At 45.2% G+C, this 19,931-nt stretch overlaps 1 protein-coding gene across 1 annotated transcript in view; it reads right to left on the bottom strand.

The window, feature by feature from the left end:
- Positions 1–19,931, bottom strand: part of LOC119164636 (uncharacterized) — a 221,930-nt gene that overhangs the window by 142,250 nt on the left and 59,749 nt on the right. The window contains exon 3 of the mRNA XM_075874308.1: positions 11,190–11,248. Coding sequence (XP_075730423.1) covers positions 11,190–11,248 — 59 coding nt within the window. The remainder of the gene's footprint in view (positions 1–11,189; positions 11,249–19,931) is intronic.

Genomic DNA, 19,931 nt, shown 5'->3' with positions numbered 1-19,931 from the left:
GAGCACGTGGTGGTTGGTGACGACGGAGAAGTGAGTGCCACATAAATATGGACGAAACTTTCAGACCGCCCAGACAAGAGCAAGGGATTCTCGCTCGGTGATCGAAAAGTGGCACTTTGCAGGTGTAAGGAGGCGGCTAGCTTAGGTGATAACGCAATCGTGTTCATGTTGGCGTCGGGCGAGAACAGCTCCGATACTGTGACCACTGGCATCCGTTCGGACCTCAGTTTGGGTGGATGGGTCAAAGTGGCCCAATATAGGGGGCGTCATCAAAAGTATGATGAAGCGAGAGAATGCTGAAGCTTGAGTGGACCCCCACGAAAATGGGATTCCTTCATTCAAATTCGGTAAGTGGTTGGGCGATTGCTGCAAAATCTTTCACAAACCGCCTAAGTAGAAACGGAGTCCCACAAAGCTGCGGAAATCTTTGGCGGTTCGGGGTACTGAGAAACTCGTGACGGCACGAATTTTCTCAGGGTCCGCACGCATACCAGACGCATCGACAAGGTGGCCAAACACTGTAATCTGTCGACGGCTGAAGTGACACTTCGAAGAGGTCAACTGAAGGCCAGCATTACGGAAGACCTCGAGAATGGCTGACACACGCTGAAGGTGGGTCTTGAAAGAAGGTGAAAATACGAGGACGTCGTCTAGGTAACACAGGAATGTTGACCATTTGAACCCGTGTAGCAGAGAGTCCATCATACACTCGAACATGGCTGGCGCGTTGCATAGACCGAAGGTCATAACTTTGAATTGGTACAGGCCATCGGGAGTAACGAAGGTGGTCTTTTCTTGGTCTTCCTCGTCCACGGCAATCTGCCAATAACCAGAGCGAGGGTCGATGGATGAAAATTAGCGTGCGCCATGGAGACAATCGAGAGCGTCATCGATACGGAGCAAAGAATATGCGTCCCTTTTCGCAATTTGATTTAGATGCCAGTAATCGATGCAGAAACGTCATGTGTTGTACTTTTTAACCAGGACGACGGGTGACACCCATGGGCTTGATGAGGGCTCAGTAATGCCTTTAGTTAAGATCTTGCTCATTTCGGCTTGAATAATCTGGCGCTCCGATGCGGGTACGTCATACTGTCGACGGTGAATGGGAGCAGCATCACCTGCGTTGACGCGGTGCAGGACAAGAGAAGTTTGGCCGAGTTTTCGATCGTCAAGGTTAAAGATGTCGTATTAGGAAGTTAAAAGCCAGATGAGGGCGGCTGATTGCGCTGGGGGAGGTCAGGAGCGATCATGAAACGTATGGACATGTCGAGGTGCGTTGAATTGGGTGGGCGACAAGGAAGATTAGTGCATCCGTTGGCTGCGAAAGTGGTGACGTGGCCATCGGCTAAGGACCGCAACGTGGCGATGAAGATGCCTTCAGGGAGGACTTGCTTCGTGAAGCCGAAGTTTATCACGTGTAGATGTATCCGATCGGCGACTATAGTTACGACGCAGTGAGGGACAGTGACGTCACGGGCCAGTAGGACATCAGGAATCGGCGTGACGATGTCCTACTGGACATGTAGCAATGTATAAAATGTCCTACTGTACATGTAGCAATATGTATAAAAGTGGAGCAAACGCACGTTGAAGACGTTCGTAAAAGTTGCACAATAAATCTGAAATGCAGTTGCGTTACTTCTCTTCTGACTCAATCATTTTCAGAAAGCGTGAACTGATCTGTTCTGGCAATTTAGAGAGAGCCTTCCTGCTCGGTTCATGCTGCATAGAAGATGTCTTGGAGCGCAACATTTGTGCGGGTAACAGTATGCACGGTTTAGCGTTCGAGAACCACGATTTGATTATATAAGATAAGATGGCAGTTTAAGCTGTTATACAATAACGACGCACGTAAATAGCTTTCTGTGTGTTGTATTCATGCGTCTTGCTTGCTGAGAACTCGCATTAACATTGGGCTCCCTACGACATCTTCCGTGCAGCGTGAACAAAACAGAAAGGCACACTCTAAATTGCGAGAACAGTTCATTTGACGCTGTGTGAAAATTCTTGAATTATAACATAAGCAATGCCGCCGCCTTTGAGATTTATTCATTGTGCAACGTTTACAAACACCATGAACACACGTTTGGTCTGCGCCCCATCGCGGTGTTCAAGTGGCTAAGGTACTCGGCTGCTGACCCGCAGGTCGCGGGTTTGGGTCCCGGCGGCAGCGGCTGCATTTCCGATAGAGGCGGAAATGTCGTAGGCCCGTGTGCTTAGATTTGAGGGCACGTTAGAGAACCCCAGGTGGTCGAAATTTCCGGGACCTTCCACTACGGCGTCTCTCATAATCATATGTTGGTTTTGGGACGTTAAACCCCACATATCAATCATCAACGTTTGCTCTGCTATTTATACATGTGATTCTTTGCTGCAAATTTAAACGCGTAAGGTGCGTAAGCTGTCGCCACGCAATGGTTCATTGTCGAGATAAGCATACAACAACAAACTCCATGGGCACGCTCGATAGCGTAGCTACGAGTGAAATGTGGCAAAACCGGGTGTGAATCGAGTGCAGTCCACCCACCGGTAAGGCTGACTGGAAACAGAAATTCACTATTAAAAACGCCGTGACGCGCGCTACATTTATTGTTAACTGCAGCAAGCATATCGTGTTCAACGGTCGGAGGCGCTGACCTCAGTTCAAGTGAGCTGAGGCCCCACAATAGAGCGTTCGAGTTAAAACTGCAGGCGGCTATAAACCTGGTATGCAGCCTTCTAATTTGAGCATAAATTATGTGCAATAATTGTTTAGGTGGCATTCAGCCTTTTCTCTGTAGTTTTTGTTTTCTTTTGGGTCATTCCGCGCAAATATGCATCCCAGCCATTTTTGTAACTGTTTTATGTGTATTCGAAAAAATTAAAAACATGTATTTATTGAATATTTCAGAGACAAAAAGTTTTTGGTCACGTGGGTGCCTTCTGAAGTCGCCAGAATGTCGCCTTGGTGTTGGTGTTTTAAAAAAAACTTACTTTGGAAATATTGCTCCTTCTTTGTAACCATATTTTGGTTACGGCAAAATCCGTGGAAACATGGCTAAACGTTTCCTCTGCCTTGTGCAGGGCTTGCTGCTCCGCGTCCCCAACGTATCTCCTGGATCTACAACGGCCACCACTGGGTACTCACCGCATTCGCACCACTTTCCTTTCTGCAAGTCACAGCCGCCCCACGTGGAACCATGTGACGTCAGCCCGAAGCTGCTGCCGCCTGGCAGTGCTTGGTCTGTGACGTCATCCGATCATCGGCTACTTAAAGACACTTGGAACCCCCCCCCTCTCTCAGTGGGCACGGCGAAATCCGTGGAAACATGGCTAAACGTTTTCTCTGCCTTGTGCAGGGCTTGCTGCTCTGCGTCCCCAACGTATCTCCTGGATCTAAAACGGCCACCACTGGGTACTCGCCGCATTCGCACCACTTTCCTTTCTGCAAGTCACAGCTTCCCCACGTGGAACCATGTGACGTCATCCCGAAGCTGCTGACGCCTGGCAGTGCTTGGTCTGTGACGTCATCCGATCATCGACTACTTAAAGACACCTGGAACCCCCCCCCCTCCCTCAGTGCGCACGGCGAAATCCGTGGAAACATGGCTAAACGTTTCCTCTGCCTTGTGCAGGGCTTGCTGCTCTGCGTGCCCAACGTATCTCCTGGATCTACAACGGCCACCACTGGGTACTCACCGCATTCGCACCACTTTCCTTTCTGCAAGTCACAGCCGTCCCACGTGGAACCATGTGACGTCAGCCCGAAGCTGCTGCCGCCTGGCAGTGCTTGGTCTGTGACGTCATCCGATCATCGACTACTTAAAGACACCTGGAACCCCCCCCCCTCTCTCAGTGGGCACGGAGAAATCCGTGGAAACATGGCTAAACGTTTTCTCTGCCTTGTGCAGGGCTTGCTGCTCTGCGTCCCCAACGTATCTCCTGGATCTAAAACGGCCACCACTGGGTACTCGCCGCATTCGCACCACTTTCCTTTCTGCAAGTCACAGCCTCCCCACGTGGAACCATGTGACGTCATCCCGAAGCTGCTGCCGCCTGGCAGTGCTTGGTCTGTGACGTCATCCGATCATCGACTACTTAAAGACACCTGAACCCCCCCCCCCCCCTACCTCAGTGCGCACGGCGAAATCCGTGGAAACATGGCTAAACGTTTCCTCTGCCTTGTGCAGGGCTTGCTGCTCTGCGTCCCCAACGTATCTCCTGGATCCACAACGGCCACCACTGGGTACTGGCCGCATTCGCACCACTTTCCTTTCTGCAAGTCACAGCCACCCCACGTGGAACCATGTGACGTCATCCCGAAGCTGCTGCCGCCTGGCAGTGCTTGGTCTGTGACGTCATCCGATCATCGACTACTTAAAGACACCTGGAACCCCCCCTCCCTCAGTGGGCACGGCGAAATCCGTGGAAACATGGCTAAACGTTTCCTCTGCCTTGTACAGGTTAGTAGGGCGTACAGCTCATTTCGAAGCGATTGCCGCTGTTTGGTTGTTATGCCGTGCCCACGACAGTGTCGTAAAATTGCATACGATTGTTTTTGTGCACTTCGGTTACTACTTTGTGGTGATGTCGAACAAAACCCCGGACCTACCAACCAAGACATGCTGGCTAAACTTTCAGAGGGTCAAAAAGCTCTCCATAGTGAGGTAGCAGACCTTACAACTAAAACGGAAAACATTTTAGCAGAGCTTACACGGCGTCTTTCAGAAATCGAGACCCATGTGGCTGAAATGAAAACAAAAAATTCAAAATTAGATGACCTGGACAACCTTCTTAAGGTCTACACAAACTCAATGAATTTCCAGGCCCGAAAGCTAACGGATCTTGAAGATCGAGGCAGACGTTCAAACTTGATCGTTTTTGGTATCCCAGAACAGCCGGAAGAAACTGAATCTGATCTTAAAAAGAAAGTCGTCTCTTAAACGTTTCACAGCAAGCTCGGCGTTAAATGCACTTCTGTTGCCCGGATTTATAGGCTTGGAAGATCAGGCTCGAATAGGCCAATTATCTTGTATCTTGAAGACTTCACCGAAAAGCTAGCTGTGCTGAAAAAGGCGAGCAACCTAAAGGGAACTAACATCTTTGTTCAGAACGACTACTCAAAGCAGACGTTGGCAAAACGTAAATTACTGTGGGAAAGTGCAAAAGCCGACAAAGAACAAGGCAAGAAGGCATTTTCGGTGCATGATAAGTTGCGTGTAGGTGATGATCTGTTTATTTGGAATGACGTAACAAACAAACGTCAGTTAATTGGAAGCCGTCGGAGTGCCACGGCATCGCCTCAGTCTATCGGCAGTGCACCTGATAACGAAACCACGGGTAGCAAGTGTTGACCAGCTGCGCAGAAGCAAGTTAGACTGATTAATGTGAATGCTCGAAGCATCGGAAATAAAACCGAACAACTTGAGGCTGTACTCTTAGCATACAACCCTCATGTAGTTGTAATAACGGAAACGTGGCTCCACAGCGAAATGTGTGACCAAGACTTAGTGCCTCCAGCTTATGAAATGTACCGCAGAGATAGGGCCTCAAGAGGTGGTGGAGTTGCAGTACTTGTTAAAACAGGAATTACTGTCACCCGTTTACCTGACGTTGAAAGTACAGAAAGCATATGCCTGAGGCTTTCACTCTTCAATAAGTCTTTTGTATTGTATGCAGTGTACAGGCCACCGAATTCGTTGCCGGATTATTTGTTTAACTCGAAAACCCATATGGAAAATTACAGTAATCAAAAGCTAATTGTCATCGGCGACTTCAATCTGCCTAATATGCAGTCGACATCAAATGCAGTCGACATCAGATTTGATTAATGCAAATATACTGTTCGATATAATGCTTTCCTACAATCTCGCCCAAATTGTTCAGCAACCGACACGTGTTGGTAATGCTTCGTCCACGTTACTAGATCTTGTGTTCGTGCATCGCACTATTCTTGATTGCTGTGTTTGTGTTGAACCCCGCTTATCTGATCCCGACATGGTCACAGTTTCTTTTCCCTTGCGTTGTAATCGCTCCAATAGCCCACCTAACTCTAAACAGGTCAAAAATTTTTCCCGTGCTAACGATACGAGCATCCAAGATTATCTTGAATTTGAATAGGTGAATTTTGATGGCGACGACGCTGCTGTTCTCTGGGATAAGTTTTAGAAACTATGCTTCCACTGCATTGAACGGTTTGTACCAAACAAAACAAAAAAAACCCCAAAGTTCACACCATTGATCACAAGGCCAATAATACAAATGAAGCGTAAAGCCAAGCGCTATCAGAAAAAAGGTTCTCCCGCTAACATTCTCAGGGAAATTCGTAACTCCCTCTCCGAAGCTATTAAAAGTGCGAAGAATTTTTATTTTACTGTCAAGTTACAAAACTTCATCAAAGAGGACCCTAAAAAATTCTGGTATTTTATTAAGGACCGTAAAAGCTCTGTAAACCGAATCAAGTTTAACGGCACTATAATTGACAATCCCCAAACGATCGCGAAACATTTCAGCGACTATTTTCATAGCGTTTTTTCAACTGCCCTGCCTGTCTCAATTAGCATTGACGCTTCTGATTCAGATCCTAACCTCATTTCATTCGATGGTGTCCTAAATTTACTGCTGCGATTAAAAGTTAAATCAACCCCTGGACCAGACAACATACCCAATGCATTTCTCCGGCGATATGCCGAAATATTGGCCAAGTACATTGTTGTGATCTTCCGAGCCTCAATAAGTTCAGCAACTTTACCCATCGATTGGAAATCGGCACGTGTTCTGCCTTTTGTGAAAAAGGTGGACCCAGAGTGCATACCAAACTACCGTCCAATTTCTATGACTTCCGCATGTTGCGAAATGCTAGAACATATAATTGCCACTCGTATAAACAGCTTCTTAGATGATAACCACATTTCATCTCCCTTTCAGCATGAATTTAGAAAACGGTTTTCACAGTCACCCAGTTGGTCTGAGTTATTCATCACATTGCTTCTATTTTAGACAAAGCTGGTCAGGTCGATGCACTGTTTTTAGATTTCAGTAAAGCCTTCGACCGTGTTCCCCATAACAAGCTCATCGAGAAATTGCAGACTATAGGGCTTCCAAACTACCTAGTATCCTGGGTGTCTGCTTACCTGAACGGCCGGAAAAAGTATGTCGACGTCTGTGGACAGACATCACCTCATCTCCCAGTAGATTCCGGCGTACCGCAGGGTAGTGTTCTAGGTCCGCTGCTGTTTATAATTTATTGCAATGATATTGTTAATGCTAATACTGATCCGGTTAAAATAAGACTTTTTGCAGACGACTGCATTATTTTCACAGATGTACACTCGCCAGACGACCAAGTCGCTCTCGACACTGCCCTTAACAATATTCTTTCGTGGTGTAACAAATGGGGCATGGTGCTCAATTTCGATAAATCGGTTTGCCTTCGAATTTCTAACAAGAAAAATCCCCTTCAGTTTTCCTATTCCTCCAAAAGCCAACCCTTAAAAGAAGTCAGTCAATACAAATACCTAGGTATAACGATAACGAATAAGTTGTCCTGGAATGCACACAGTGCCGATGTTTCGTAATCGGCTTTCCGTAAACTGTGTCTTTTAAGGCACAAACTCAGAGACGCCCCGTCGTAAGTGAAACTACTAGCTTATAACACTTTAATACGTCCAAAGCTTGAATACGCTTGTATTGTATGGGATCCGCATACTAAGTCTAACATATATTCCCTCGAAAAGATTCAAAGACGAGCAGTGCGTTTTATTTACTCGAAGTAGGGTTGTGGTACATCAGTTACTGAACTAATGCGAGATAACGAATTCCAGACGCTGCAATCGTGGCGCCAGCTTCTCCGTCTAAAATTCTTGGACTCACTAATTAACAATAAACGTGGGCTAGACCCATCACAATACGTTACCCCAGTTTCGACCAGGCAAACTCGTCATTCTCATGTCCGATCTTTAACTCTGTGTTTTGCGCGGACAGATTTATTTAAGTTTTCCTTTTTTCCGAGAACTGTAACAGAATGGAATAACTTGCCTTCTGATTTCCTCCAAACCTTCGATCTTGATGAACCCAATGTTTAATTCTGTGAATCTTGACCCCCCCCCTCCCAATATCGCTTGATTTTTTTGTTTTGATGTTTCTCTTCTACTCACTCTTCTCTTACACAGATGTATTTTAGTGAAGCTGTGTCACTCATGTACTGATCTTGTGGTTGTGTTTGTGCCCCTCCTGCTTGGGCCTTTTTGGCCTGCAGTATTCCAGAAATAAATAAATATTTGGTCTACGTATTAGGGAAAAATGCTTGTGTAAAGTGTTTGACACTGAGTAATATTAGCACAATTTTCTTGCCATAAACACTGCAAAATTTAGTAAGAAAGATGTACGCTTGCATTCTTTGTATGACGTTACTACACTCTGTACGAATATTTGAGAGGAGATTGCTCACTCCTCAACACAGGGGTATATTTGTGGGAAAAATATTGCCACGTCTCTCGAACTGCTCATCTTTACGAGAAAAAATCACAAATCTCACAAAATGATCAATTTACCCAACATAATGTGGCATAGGAACTATGTGGTGGTTGAATAAAAATTATTTTTATACCTAAACTAAAAGCAAATGAACAGCTCTTACTACAAGGCAAGTTTTATCATTACAACTCTGCTTTCAAGAAAGAAATTTTTTTTGAAAGTTTTCTAGTGATGGTGAAGAGGAACTTCAAGGCAGAAGCTGCTGCGAGCTAATGAGAAGATAGCCATCCTTGGAAAACATAAAAAACAAGGTTTTCGTCCTTGAACAAAAGTTGGCAGATCCCACGTTTAGTGGGAATTGTTGATATGCGAAGCATGAATGAGAAAGGTATATATATATCACTTTAAAATCAGCGCCACGTAACGAGGTGGAGGTAAGCGATGCAGTACATGACTTTCGTGTCATAATTATCATGTTTGGATGTGTCGTTTACTTTCGCCATCTACTCACAGCACTTGATACCAAATTTAGTGTATATGGAGCTAGCGAAACAGCCGCGAGCACGCTATGAGCGTGGTATGTTGTCATGTCCCTGCATGACACGCGTGTCAGGATTATCACGTTTGCACCAGTCATATCTTTCGTCATCCATTGAGGTCACGTAACACCAAGTTTGGTATATGTGAAGCTAACAAAATGGCCACGAGCGCATCATGAAGGCCCAATATACTCCAGTGTACCATTGACGCGCGCGAATGCTGGGCACAGCGATGCTACGTTAGTAAAACGCGAGCACTCTATGGTCTGACGCCAGGCTCGACCAGCATCCGTCGGCGCGGCTCCACGACAACTGGCGCGAAATACCACATACTGCATTTCGCACCGATGCGTTACCCAGACAATGCTGCGTCTCCCACTTTTCGTGACGGAACACGCCAGTCGCGCTGAAACGCGCATGTGTCAAACCAACGCAGCGCGGCGTGCGCCTGCGAGTATATGGAAGAACCGGCGCCTGGCGTGGCAACGCTGGCATGACGCTACGAAATACACGCCGGCGAGCACGCGCACCACTTCACGTCGAAATTTATTGGCGCCTTGACTGAGGCATGTAGTCATCTTCTGAGATGACACGCATGTCATGATCATCATGTGTGCACTAGTCACGTACCTTCGTCACCCATTGGCGTCACGTAATACCAAATTTGGCATATGTGAAGCTATTGAGCGGTCGCGAGTGAATCATGAGCGTAGCATGTAGTCATGTAGTTACATGACACGCATCTCATATTGATCATGTTTGCACCAGTATCTCACCTTCGTCATCTATTTACGTCCCGTAATACCAAATTTAATATAAGTGTAGCTAGCGAAACGGCCACCAGCGCATCACGAGCATGACATGTAGTCATGTTGATACATGACACGCATCTCACGATTTTAATGTTTGCACCACTCACATACCTTCGTCATTCATTCACGTATGTAATATCAAATTTGGTATACGTGACGCTAGCGAAATGGCCGCAAGCGCATCATGAGCGTAGCATGTAGCCATGTTGTTACATGGCATGCATGTCATGATTTTCATGTCAGAGTCTGTCGCTTGTGTTCGCCATGCGTGAACACCATGCGAACAAAACCACCGCAAGAGCTGCAGGATCATGAAATGTAAATCATGACATTCATGACATACATGTCAAAACTTTCATGTTATGACTAGTCAAATAAGTTTTTCATACAGTCATGTTATGACATACCAAGTTTGGTAACGATACCATTACCTAAACGGCCAGGAGAGCTATAAGCCATAGGCGGCTAGATAGATAGATAGATAGATAGATAGATAGATAGATAGATAGATAGATAGACACGCTCAAGGTCACTGAAGTTCGCCAAAAAATGCTTCGCATTTATAAAATTGTAATAACAAAACTTGCCATAAGAAGAACTGTTCATTTCGTTTTGATTTAGGTGTAAAGGTGATTTTTAATTGGACCATCACATGGCGCTCATTGCGCGTTGCTGTGGACAAAGGTGACAATTTTGTTGAATTCATAGGTTTTCTCATAAAGCTCAGCAGCTTAAAAATTTTCAAAACATTTTTTTCGCACAGTATACATGCAAACAAAGGGGCCGAGACAGTGCTCTTTTTTGCAGCTTCAATGGTGGAACATCAAACGTGTAGTACAAAGGCCGGGGATTCAAATCCCACCGGTAATGTGACAATACTTTCGCTCACCTTATATTTTTTTAAGTTTCAGGAATGATTGCAACACAGTTTAGAAACTGCAAGAAAAGTTCCATACGTTTTTCTGGGCCTCAGTTTTTATCACTTTTGCTCTTCGAGCGTCTCTCGTGTTTAGTACTTGCATATAGCACACAGTTTTTGTGTCATCACTGTCTTTAGAGAACGTAGCCTTAAACTTAAACAAAATGTTACTTTAGTTAACGAAACATTCACGTGAACATCGCTTTAATCAACCGAAGTTCACCAAATCGTAGGGGAACTTAGCGCGCAGAAAGTATCGATGAATCTGTTCAGATTCTTTATGCCATGCATTCGTTCACCATTGATTGATGATCATTGATGATTGATGATCAGATACCTGCATAAATAATATTGGTTACAAATTCATCAACAAAGCCATCAAAGCGTCGGGCTTTTTCTTCTCTATTTCTTTTATGCGAACGCGGTCCTTGAATGGTCGGTATATGACATGTCCTCATTTACCTGTTCGGACTCCTCTCTTCATTGGCAGGAATTGCCGGAGTCTCGTGCTGCGCTTTTTCCTGCGAGCATACATAACACCAAATGATGCAGCAATTTCATTTCAAGTGGTGCATGCTGAGAAATAATAATGATGGTGACATCTGAGCAACTTGCTGCAAATACTTAACCCTTCATCTTTCTCTCTTACCGTATTATATATATATATATATATATATATATATATATATATATATATATATATATATAACCTATTATTCACAAGTAGTCTAAGAAAATAAATACTTCTCAGATAATGTTTCACAAAAAACACCTGTGATTATGATCCTCTTTACTACGACAGACATCCCACCAACTTTGCAGGTGCAATTTTTTCCTTGGCACTGCCGTCTTCCAAAATATATATTTGTCCTTACATCACCCCTTGCATTGTATCGTCATGGGGCCGTGATGCTGACGAAGGCAGAGAAGGCTTGTCCAAAAATGAAGCTGTTCATGTGGTCCAACTTGTGGCCGGTAAACAGAAATTCAGATTACCATGATACACAGTGGCACTGATAGCGGCCGTCGCGTCGGCCGTCGACAACTTGACAAGCGGCAGAGCACGTCAGCTTTTATACATGTGCCATCGAATATTCCCACCTTACCACTAGTCGTCGTGTAAGCTTTGGAGCAATCTAGAGTGTTCGAATCTTGCGCGCAATCTTAACAGAACGATCTACAATAATTGAGAACCTTTTCGAACAGTGAGGGGCACTTTGCACAGAGCATTCCTGACAGGATTTGTGCGCGAAAACCAAATGAAAAAAAAATGAAAATATAAACGCGCGTGGCATTGTTCCTCTGTAAAAACATCGTCCCGATGCTTAAAACAGAACGTAGAGGGGAAATTCATGAGTAATCAAAGTAACAAAAAATTGGCAGATACCGCGTACAATGAAGATATGCGAAGCACGAATGAGGAAGGGTGATAGGTCACTTTGAGATCAGCACAATGGTGAGAGAGGGAGGTAAATTATGCCGTACATGACTTCCATTTCAAGATTATAATGTTAGGACGTTTCAGTTACCTTCGTCATCTATTAACGTCACCTGATACCAGCTTTTCTACATATGGAGCTAGCGAAACGTGAGCAAGCGTGCTAAAAGAGTAGCATGTAATCATGTTTTACATGAAATCCATATCACGATTATCATATTTGGACGTGTCATATACATTCATCGTCCATTCACGTCACGTAATGCCAAACTTAGTATACGTCGAACTAGTGAAATGGACGCGAGAACACCATGAGCGCCGCTTGTAGTAATGTTTTACATGAAGCGCATATTATGATTATCAGGTTTGAACGTGTCATTTACCTTCATCGTCTGTCCACTTCTCGTAATGCCAAATTTGGTTCATGTGGAGCTAGCGCAACGGCGGCGAGTGAGTCATGAAGGGCCCAATATACTCCAACGCAACGTTGACGCACACGCAGAATCGGCGCAGCGACGCTACGCTTGCAACACCCGAGCACTTTATAGTGTGACGCCAGGCGCGACCAGCACGACCAGCGTTGTTGGCGTGGCCCGGTGGCAACCGGCGCGAAATGCGACATGCGGCAGTTCATGCCGACGACGTTACTTAGTAAACATCTGCCTCACCATGTGCACTCAAACGCGGATGCGTCACAGCAACGCAGTGCGGTGCGCGCCTGCGAATATACGGCATGCAGATACACAGTGAAGGTCAGTGGGCCGATTACTGATCTCTCCTAGGGAATATCGGCGCCTGGGCTGGCATCGCCGGCGTGACGCAATAAAACGAACGCCGGCGCGCACGTGTGGCATGTATTTATGTTTTTACATGGCACGCATTTCATGATTATCATGTTTGCACAAGTCACATACCTTCGTCATCTATTCACGTGATGTAATACCAAGTTTTGGCATATGTGATGGTAGCGAAACGGCTGTGAGCGCATCATAAGTGTGGGACGTAGTCATGTTGTTATTTGATAAGCATTTCATGATCATCATGTTTGGACGTGTCATTTACCTATGTCGTCCGTTCGCATCACGTTATACGGAATTTGGTACACGTGAAGCGAGCGAAACGGCCGTGAGCGCATTATGAGCATAGCATATAGTCATGTTTTGACATGACACGCATCTCATGATTGTCATGTTTGCACCAGTCACATAACTTCGTAATCCATTCACGTCTCGTAATACAGAATTTGGTTAATAAGAAGCTAGCGAAATGGCCGCGAGCGCGTAATGAGCGTAGCATGTAGTCATGTTTTTACATGGCACACATCTCATGATTATCATGTTTGAACCAGTCACATATCTTCGTCATCATTTCACGTCCCGTATAACCGAATTTGGTTCATGAGAAGCTAGCGAAACGGGCGTGAGCACATCATGAGTGTGACATGTAGTCATGTTGTTAAATGACACGCATGTCATGATTTTGATGTTAGCGCCTGTCGCTTCTGTTCTCCTTGCAGTCATGTCATACCACACTAGTTTTGCAACATATCATGTGAATAAAACCGCCGCAAGAGCAGCGAGACCACGAAATGTAAATCATCACATTTATGACATAAATGTTATAATTTTCATGTTATGACTAGTCAGTTATGTTCTCCATATAGTCATGTTATATCATACAAAGGTTGGTATCGTTACCACTATCCAAACGGCCAGGAGAGCTAAAAGTCGTAGTCGGATAGATAGATAGATAGATAGATAGATAGATAGATAGATAGATAGATAGATAGATAGATAGATATGCTCGAAGTCGCCGACGTTTGCCAGGAAATGCTTCGCATTTATAATAAAAAGACAATGTAATGATGAATATGTCCAAACAATAAAGCACAATAATAAACAACAAACAGTACAGTGCTTAGGTTTGTTAGCACGCATGAAACGACTTGAGGCGCATAACATAAATGATTTTAGGTCGCGCACGTTGCAGATGAAATTTCGTGATGCTGTCGAGGAGAACCTGTTGGTCTAGTGTGCCGGGACGTCGAACTACCCTGTACGGTCCGAAGTACTGTGCCAGAAGTTTAAACAGGAAAAAGTTTTTTGCTGAGTGTCACCATGGCTCCGTTGGCGTACTTCCGTCACAGACATGACGTTGTATAATATATAACTACATATTACACAGAAAAAGAATAGAAAGTACCGAACCGAGGCGTCGAACCAGCGACCTCTTGCTCTGCTGCACGTCACGCTAACCATTCGACTCTCCGTTCGCTAACGCAAAGCCGTTTGTTGTGACTTCCTTTTCTTCATCTCTCGCCGCAGAAGAGCAGCCATCATCAATATTGAGCCTTCTCACAAGCTGACGCGTGGCCTCGTGGCAGCGCCGGCTTACCCCTTTCTTTTTCTTTCATCTTCAGTTCCTTAAAGCTTTTCATCTAGCAAGAGGTGTTTCTGCTTGATGTTAGCCAAGCCGCAGTAGTAAGGCTCAGAGGTCCAACAAATTCTGCTGAAAACGTGGGATATTTGACGGCGCCAATATAAGCGACGTTAGGAGCCGCAACATCTCAGAAGACGGAGCCTGTGATCTTTGCGAGATACCTGGTCTGCGAGTGGCAGAATGGAACGATATCTTAGACGACGCAACAGCCCGCGGTCCCAACTGGATGTTCTGTTGTCTGAGGAGGAAGACTACTTGCGAGGAAATCGAGCCGTCACGACAGCAGCAGTAAGTGTATTCCTCGACGGAATAAGCTTATTTTCTGGTCAATAGAGCAAGTAGATGAGACAATTTTCAAGAGACGCCAGACGCTCTGTTGAACAGCGAGACGCTAGACGCTGGAGAATATCGTGACAAAATTGTTACTTTTACAGCGAGTTTACGAGTCAAGCTGAATGAATGTCTGGCGCCTGCAGACCCACGGCTTACAACTGTCCACCCGTTACCATCTGGGAAAAGCAAGCGTCTTCAACTAAAACTTGTAAAATTTGATGGCACCAGCAGATTATAGCCGAGATTTGGGACGCAGTGTACATCAGCAGTCCACAACAACAGCGAGTTAAGCATAGCTGACCAGTTCAACTACTTGAGCAGCTGGGTTACCAGAGCAGCCACGTCAGCCATATAGGCATTGTAAGCAATCGAAGAGTGATATAAAGACGCTATTGAAATTTTACAGAAGCATTTCGGAGTTGAACAGATCATTGTGCAGGACCATTTGTGAGGTTTGCTGGATCTCAAGCTGGTGTCAGCGTCAGCAGACGTTCGTTAGCTGAGGCAACTTTACGACAAGGTACAGGTTCATATTGGAAGCCCCAAGGCGCTTGGCACCAACTCGACAACTTATTGGTCGATGCTTCGGGAAATCCTGCCAAGAGTTCTACCGACGGACATAGTCTGCGTTTTTATGAGATGCGCAAAGCATCATCATCGGCTGCATCCTCTTCGAATACGCATGGTAATTAGAACTGTGTAACGGCTCCAGAAGATAACAGTCTTCGAATGCATCTGGATTTCGACCTTCAACTCACTTGTCGGGAAGCTGTTGCTGAACAAGACGTAACGAAAACTCGTCATGCATCAGATAAAGGAGGACTGAAACCCAGGGGCACACGGGAAGTTTCCACGATAGCCGCTCTACAAAGCTCAACAAAAAGTGTACAACAGTGCCTTTTCTGCCGGCCTGAAGAGCATTCTGCCGAGGTATGTGATACAAAATATATTGATTTCTCGATCAAAAAGGAGATGATCATCAAAACGGGACGATGCTTTGGTTACCTTAGACAGGGCCACATGGCAAAAGATTGAAGAAGCCGGTTAAAATGAAACAAGTGCGTGAGAAAGCAATTAACACCAGTTTGCGCATCCTATGACATAAGAAACGACCATAAAGTGATATCTGCATTGGTCGATATAGTGTACAAGCAAGCAAGGTTAGTCGTAATACTGGAGAGTCTGACAGCCATCGTATTCGGCGCCAAATCATCTGGTCGCTACACAGTCCTTATCGATGGTCGAAGTCAGTGGAGCTTCATTGCGATCAAAGCTTACGGAAGACTTCGCTGCTAACTAATAGAAGAGGAAACGGTGACAATTGGTGTGTTCGGGGGTGATAACACACGAAAACTATAAAGAAGGTACGTCTATCGAGTTCCCCACGAACGAGAAATTTATCATTTTGATAGAGGCGCTGACGGTGGACACGATATGCACTGAATGCATTCCGGTACCAGAAGAAAACGTGAAAACGTTTGAAGAGAAATAAACAAGATGCACTTCAATATGCGAGCTATCTCCATACAAATAGTAGAAGTCAAACAGATTGCGGTCATTATTGGATGAGACTATTATTGGGATCTAGTAACTGGTACCGTGAAGCCTATGTACGAAAAGTTGAAAGCTATTGAGAAGAAACTGGGATTGACTTTACAAGACCCATTGCCTATTGCTTCCAAAGTTATACAGTGTGCCAGTATTGCAGTCCTACAATACACGGTGACCAAGCAAGATATCTCGAAATTTTTTTCTACATTTCTGGGATCTATAAAGTGTCGATATCAAAGCTGAAAATGAAGGAACGAGGGTCGTCCATTCAATGCTGGCAAATTTAGAGAACAACACCAAAGGAAAGACAATGGATATGAAGTGGTGCTACCGTGGAAGGAAACGGTTGATCTGAGTGAAAACTACGAAGTTGCACTCAAACATCTACAAAGTTTGATGAAGAAGCTTAAAAAAGACAGTGAGCTCTTAAAACGATACAATGCAACTATTCGAATGTACCTCGAAGGAGGATCTGCTGAGAAAGTACCTACACAAGAAGACCAACCACTTGAACCACGGTATTATATGCCACACGAAGCCATCATACGTGAGGACCAATCTGCTACGAAGGTACGCATTGTGTTTGACGCTTCGTCTCACGAATCCGGGATAAAGTCCTTGAACGACAATCTAGAAGCCAACCAAAATTTAAATCCCGACGTAGTGACTCTGCTGCTTCGTTTCTAATGCTACAAGATAGCGATTAGTGCTGATGTTGCGAAGGCGCTCCTACAAAATGACCTGCGACAACCCAACAGAGATGCACTTCGCTTCTTGTGGTTCAAGACTTCACCTCAAGTAGACAGCCAACTGCCGCAAATAGAAGTTTGGAGAATGAACAGAGTGCCCTTTGGAGCTACTTCAAGTCCTTTTCTAAGGACTGCTACCTCGAGGCATCACTTCAAGTCCAAAGAAAATCGGAATCCTACGACAGCTTGGCTATTTATTACAAGACTCCATGTATATATTTGATCTCCTTATTGGTACAGACACCATTGAACAAGCTAGTCAAATGTTTAAAAAGATGAATAAATCTTCAGATAAACTTCTATGAACATTCGTAAATGGGCCGGAAACAACTCCGTTGTATCTGCTGTCTTCGAACATGGAATCATTTCCCTGAAAAATCCCTTTGCTCACCTTCGGGACCTCTGAAAGTCCTGGGAATTTATTGGAACAAGCAGATGGATAACTTCCCGTTTAGGCCCCAGGATATCCTACAGTTTATGGAAGAGCATCAAATTACCAAACGCTTTGTGCTCCAGGCAGTGGCAAGGATCTACGAGCCTTTGGAATTTCTGTAACCCTTTCTAGTAAGGGCGAAGATCTTCCTACAAGACCTCTGGAGAAAAAACCTCGGCTGGGATGATATCATACCACCGAAGCTGTCAGCTGTCTGGAAAAAAAATGAAGCAATGAAGTAGCCATGCTACATAAGCTCAGAATTTCAACGTTTCTCACAGTGGGCAGTGAAGGCGTTTATAAAAAAGGCAGAACTGCACATCTTTTCCTGCGCAAGTCTGTCAGAATTTGGTGCTGCAGCCTACCTTCGTACCGTCGACTCAAGTGGTACCATCCACACTATACTATTAATGGCAAAGACCAGAGTTGCGCCGTTAAATATGGTCACCTTGGCAAGGCTTGAATTGATGTCAGCTTTGCTTGTAGCCCGCCTGTATGTCTGCATATAGGTCCGTATTTACAGACCTACCTCATGCTTTCCTCGAGTTTTCCTCACCGGTTTTAAACCTCATTGCGCTTGAAAAACAAACGAGGCCAGGATCTATGAACCCGTCTTGTCCTCATGTTTCACCCTGTTATCATTTACACGTCTTTATAACGCACGTAGAGAGTACATAGTGTTGATGAAACCGTGAAGTAAGGCCGAGGTTAGTTTGTGAATAGGGACTACAGCACCGTAGGCATAAAGTCCTGTAGGCATATAGTGGGCTGTCGGCCCGCTATATGCCTACAGGACTGCGATCTGGACATTCTTGAAGCAACATGTTGGTCCAATTCCCAGATTACCTTTTGCTGGTTTCTCAAGGAACACGTTTCGTGGAAGAAAGTTGTATGGAACAGGACGCAGGTGTTCAGAAATTCAACAGAATATTCCATATGATGATTTGGCCCCGGAAAAGAAAACACCACAGATTTGTTCACTCGAGGCGTGGCTGTACACAGAGTCGGTCACAATGGGGGTGGTAGGAACCTGAACGGCTTGTCATGTTTCACACATTATAGTCTGAGTTCGGAGGGAAACTTGACCTCGAAAACAGAAAACTCGAGGTAGCTGAGGCCAACGCTACTACCTGCAGTTCTAGTAACGATGGATGAGACCGGGCCAGAAATTGATATCCACGCTGTTAACACGAGAAGATCGGTGCCAACGCTGATTGATAACGAACAATTCAGCAGCCTCACAAAACTTGCAAGAGTAACGGCATGGGTTTTCAGTTGTGTTAAAAAGTTGAAGAAGGAAAGTGATACGTTCGAGGAGCTGTCTGCTGAAGAAATTCAACAGGCGGAGTACTACTTGATTCACGTAGAACAGAGAGCTCACTTTGGTAACGAAAGCAACTGCGCCGCCAAATAGAATCCGATTCCTTCCCCAAGTCCTGTTGCAAAATTAAAATTGTGCCTTGACAACAACGGGCTGTTTCGGGTACAAGAAAAAACTCAGATGACGAATGATTCTCGTACGGTTCTCGCCATCCCATCCTCCTACCAAAAAACTCTCACTTCAATACTTTATCATCAATCATGCTCACGAAGAAGTCTGCCACAGAGGAGTATGAGACACATTGACTCAAATCATGGAACAATATTGGATTGCACAATCAGGACATCTGGTCAAAAAAAACAATAAAAAATAATAGATGATGGTGTGTCATCTTCCACCGCCTCCAGTCTGAACCAGTTGAGGAAGTTTCGCCTTGAAATGCCCCAAGATCGCTGCAATCAAACCTCTCTGTTTCTTGTGAGTGGATTTCGCGGGTCTATTATAAATCAAAGGGCATCACATTGAGCGCTTCCTTTCCTTTGCGCACATCGAAAATTCGTATCATGTTGAGGCCTCTTTCACACAATGTACAGCGACAATGCGCGAACCTTCGTCAAAATGTCTAAAGATCTACAGAAGCTCTGGTGAAAAGTTAGGCACCCCGATTTACTCGTATTAGATGCGGAGCATCTAATACTCGAGGCTTGTAGTGCGGCGCCGTCCGCAAGCTTCCTCCTCCTTCTTCCACCATCTGTGCATCCCTTCCTCCTCTACACACCGCGCGCGCTTTACTCCTCCACCATCTGTGCACCCTTCCTCCTCTACACACCGCGTGCGCTTCTCCTCTTCACGAACATTCGCTAGCTGTATAATGTAGCGCGCATGCGCCGTCACGCTTCGAGAACATCGGCAGCTGACGCGCGCGCATGCGCCGTCGCGC

Source organism: Rhipicephalus microplus, chromosome 9, assembly GCF_043290135.1.
Source record: "Rhipicephalus microplus isolate Deutch F79 chromosome 9, USDA_Rmic, whole genome shotgun sequence".
Classification (NCBI taxonomy): Eukaryota; Metazoa; Arthropoda; class Arachnida; order Ixodida; family Ixodidae; genus Rhipicephalus; species Rhipicephalus microplus.
The sequence above is the reverse complement of the archived record's forward strand: the minus strand, read 5'-3'. Positions and strand labels throughout refer to the sequence as shown.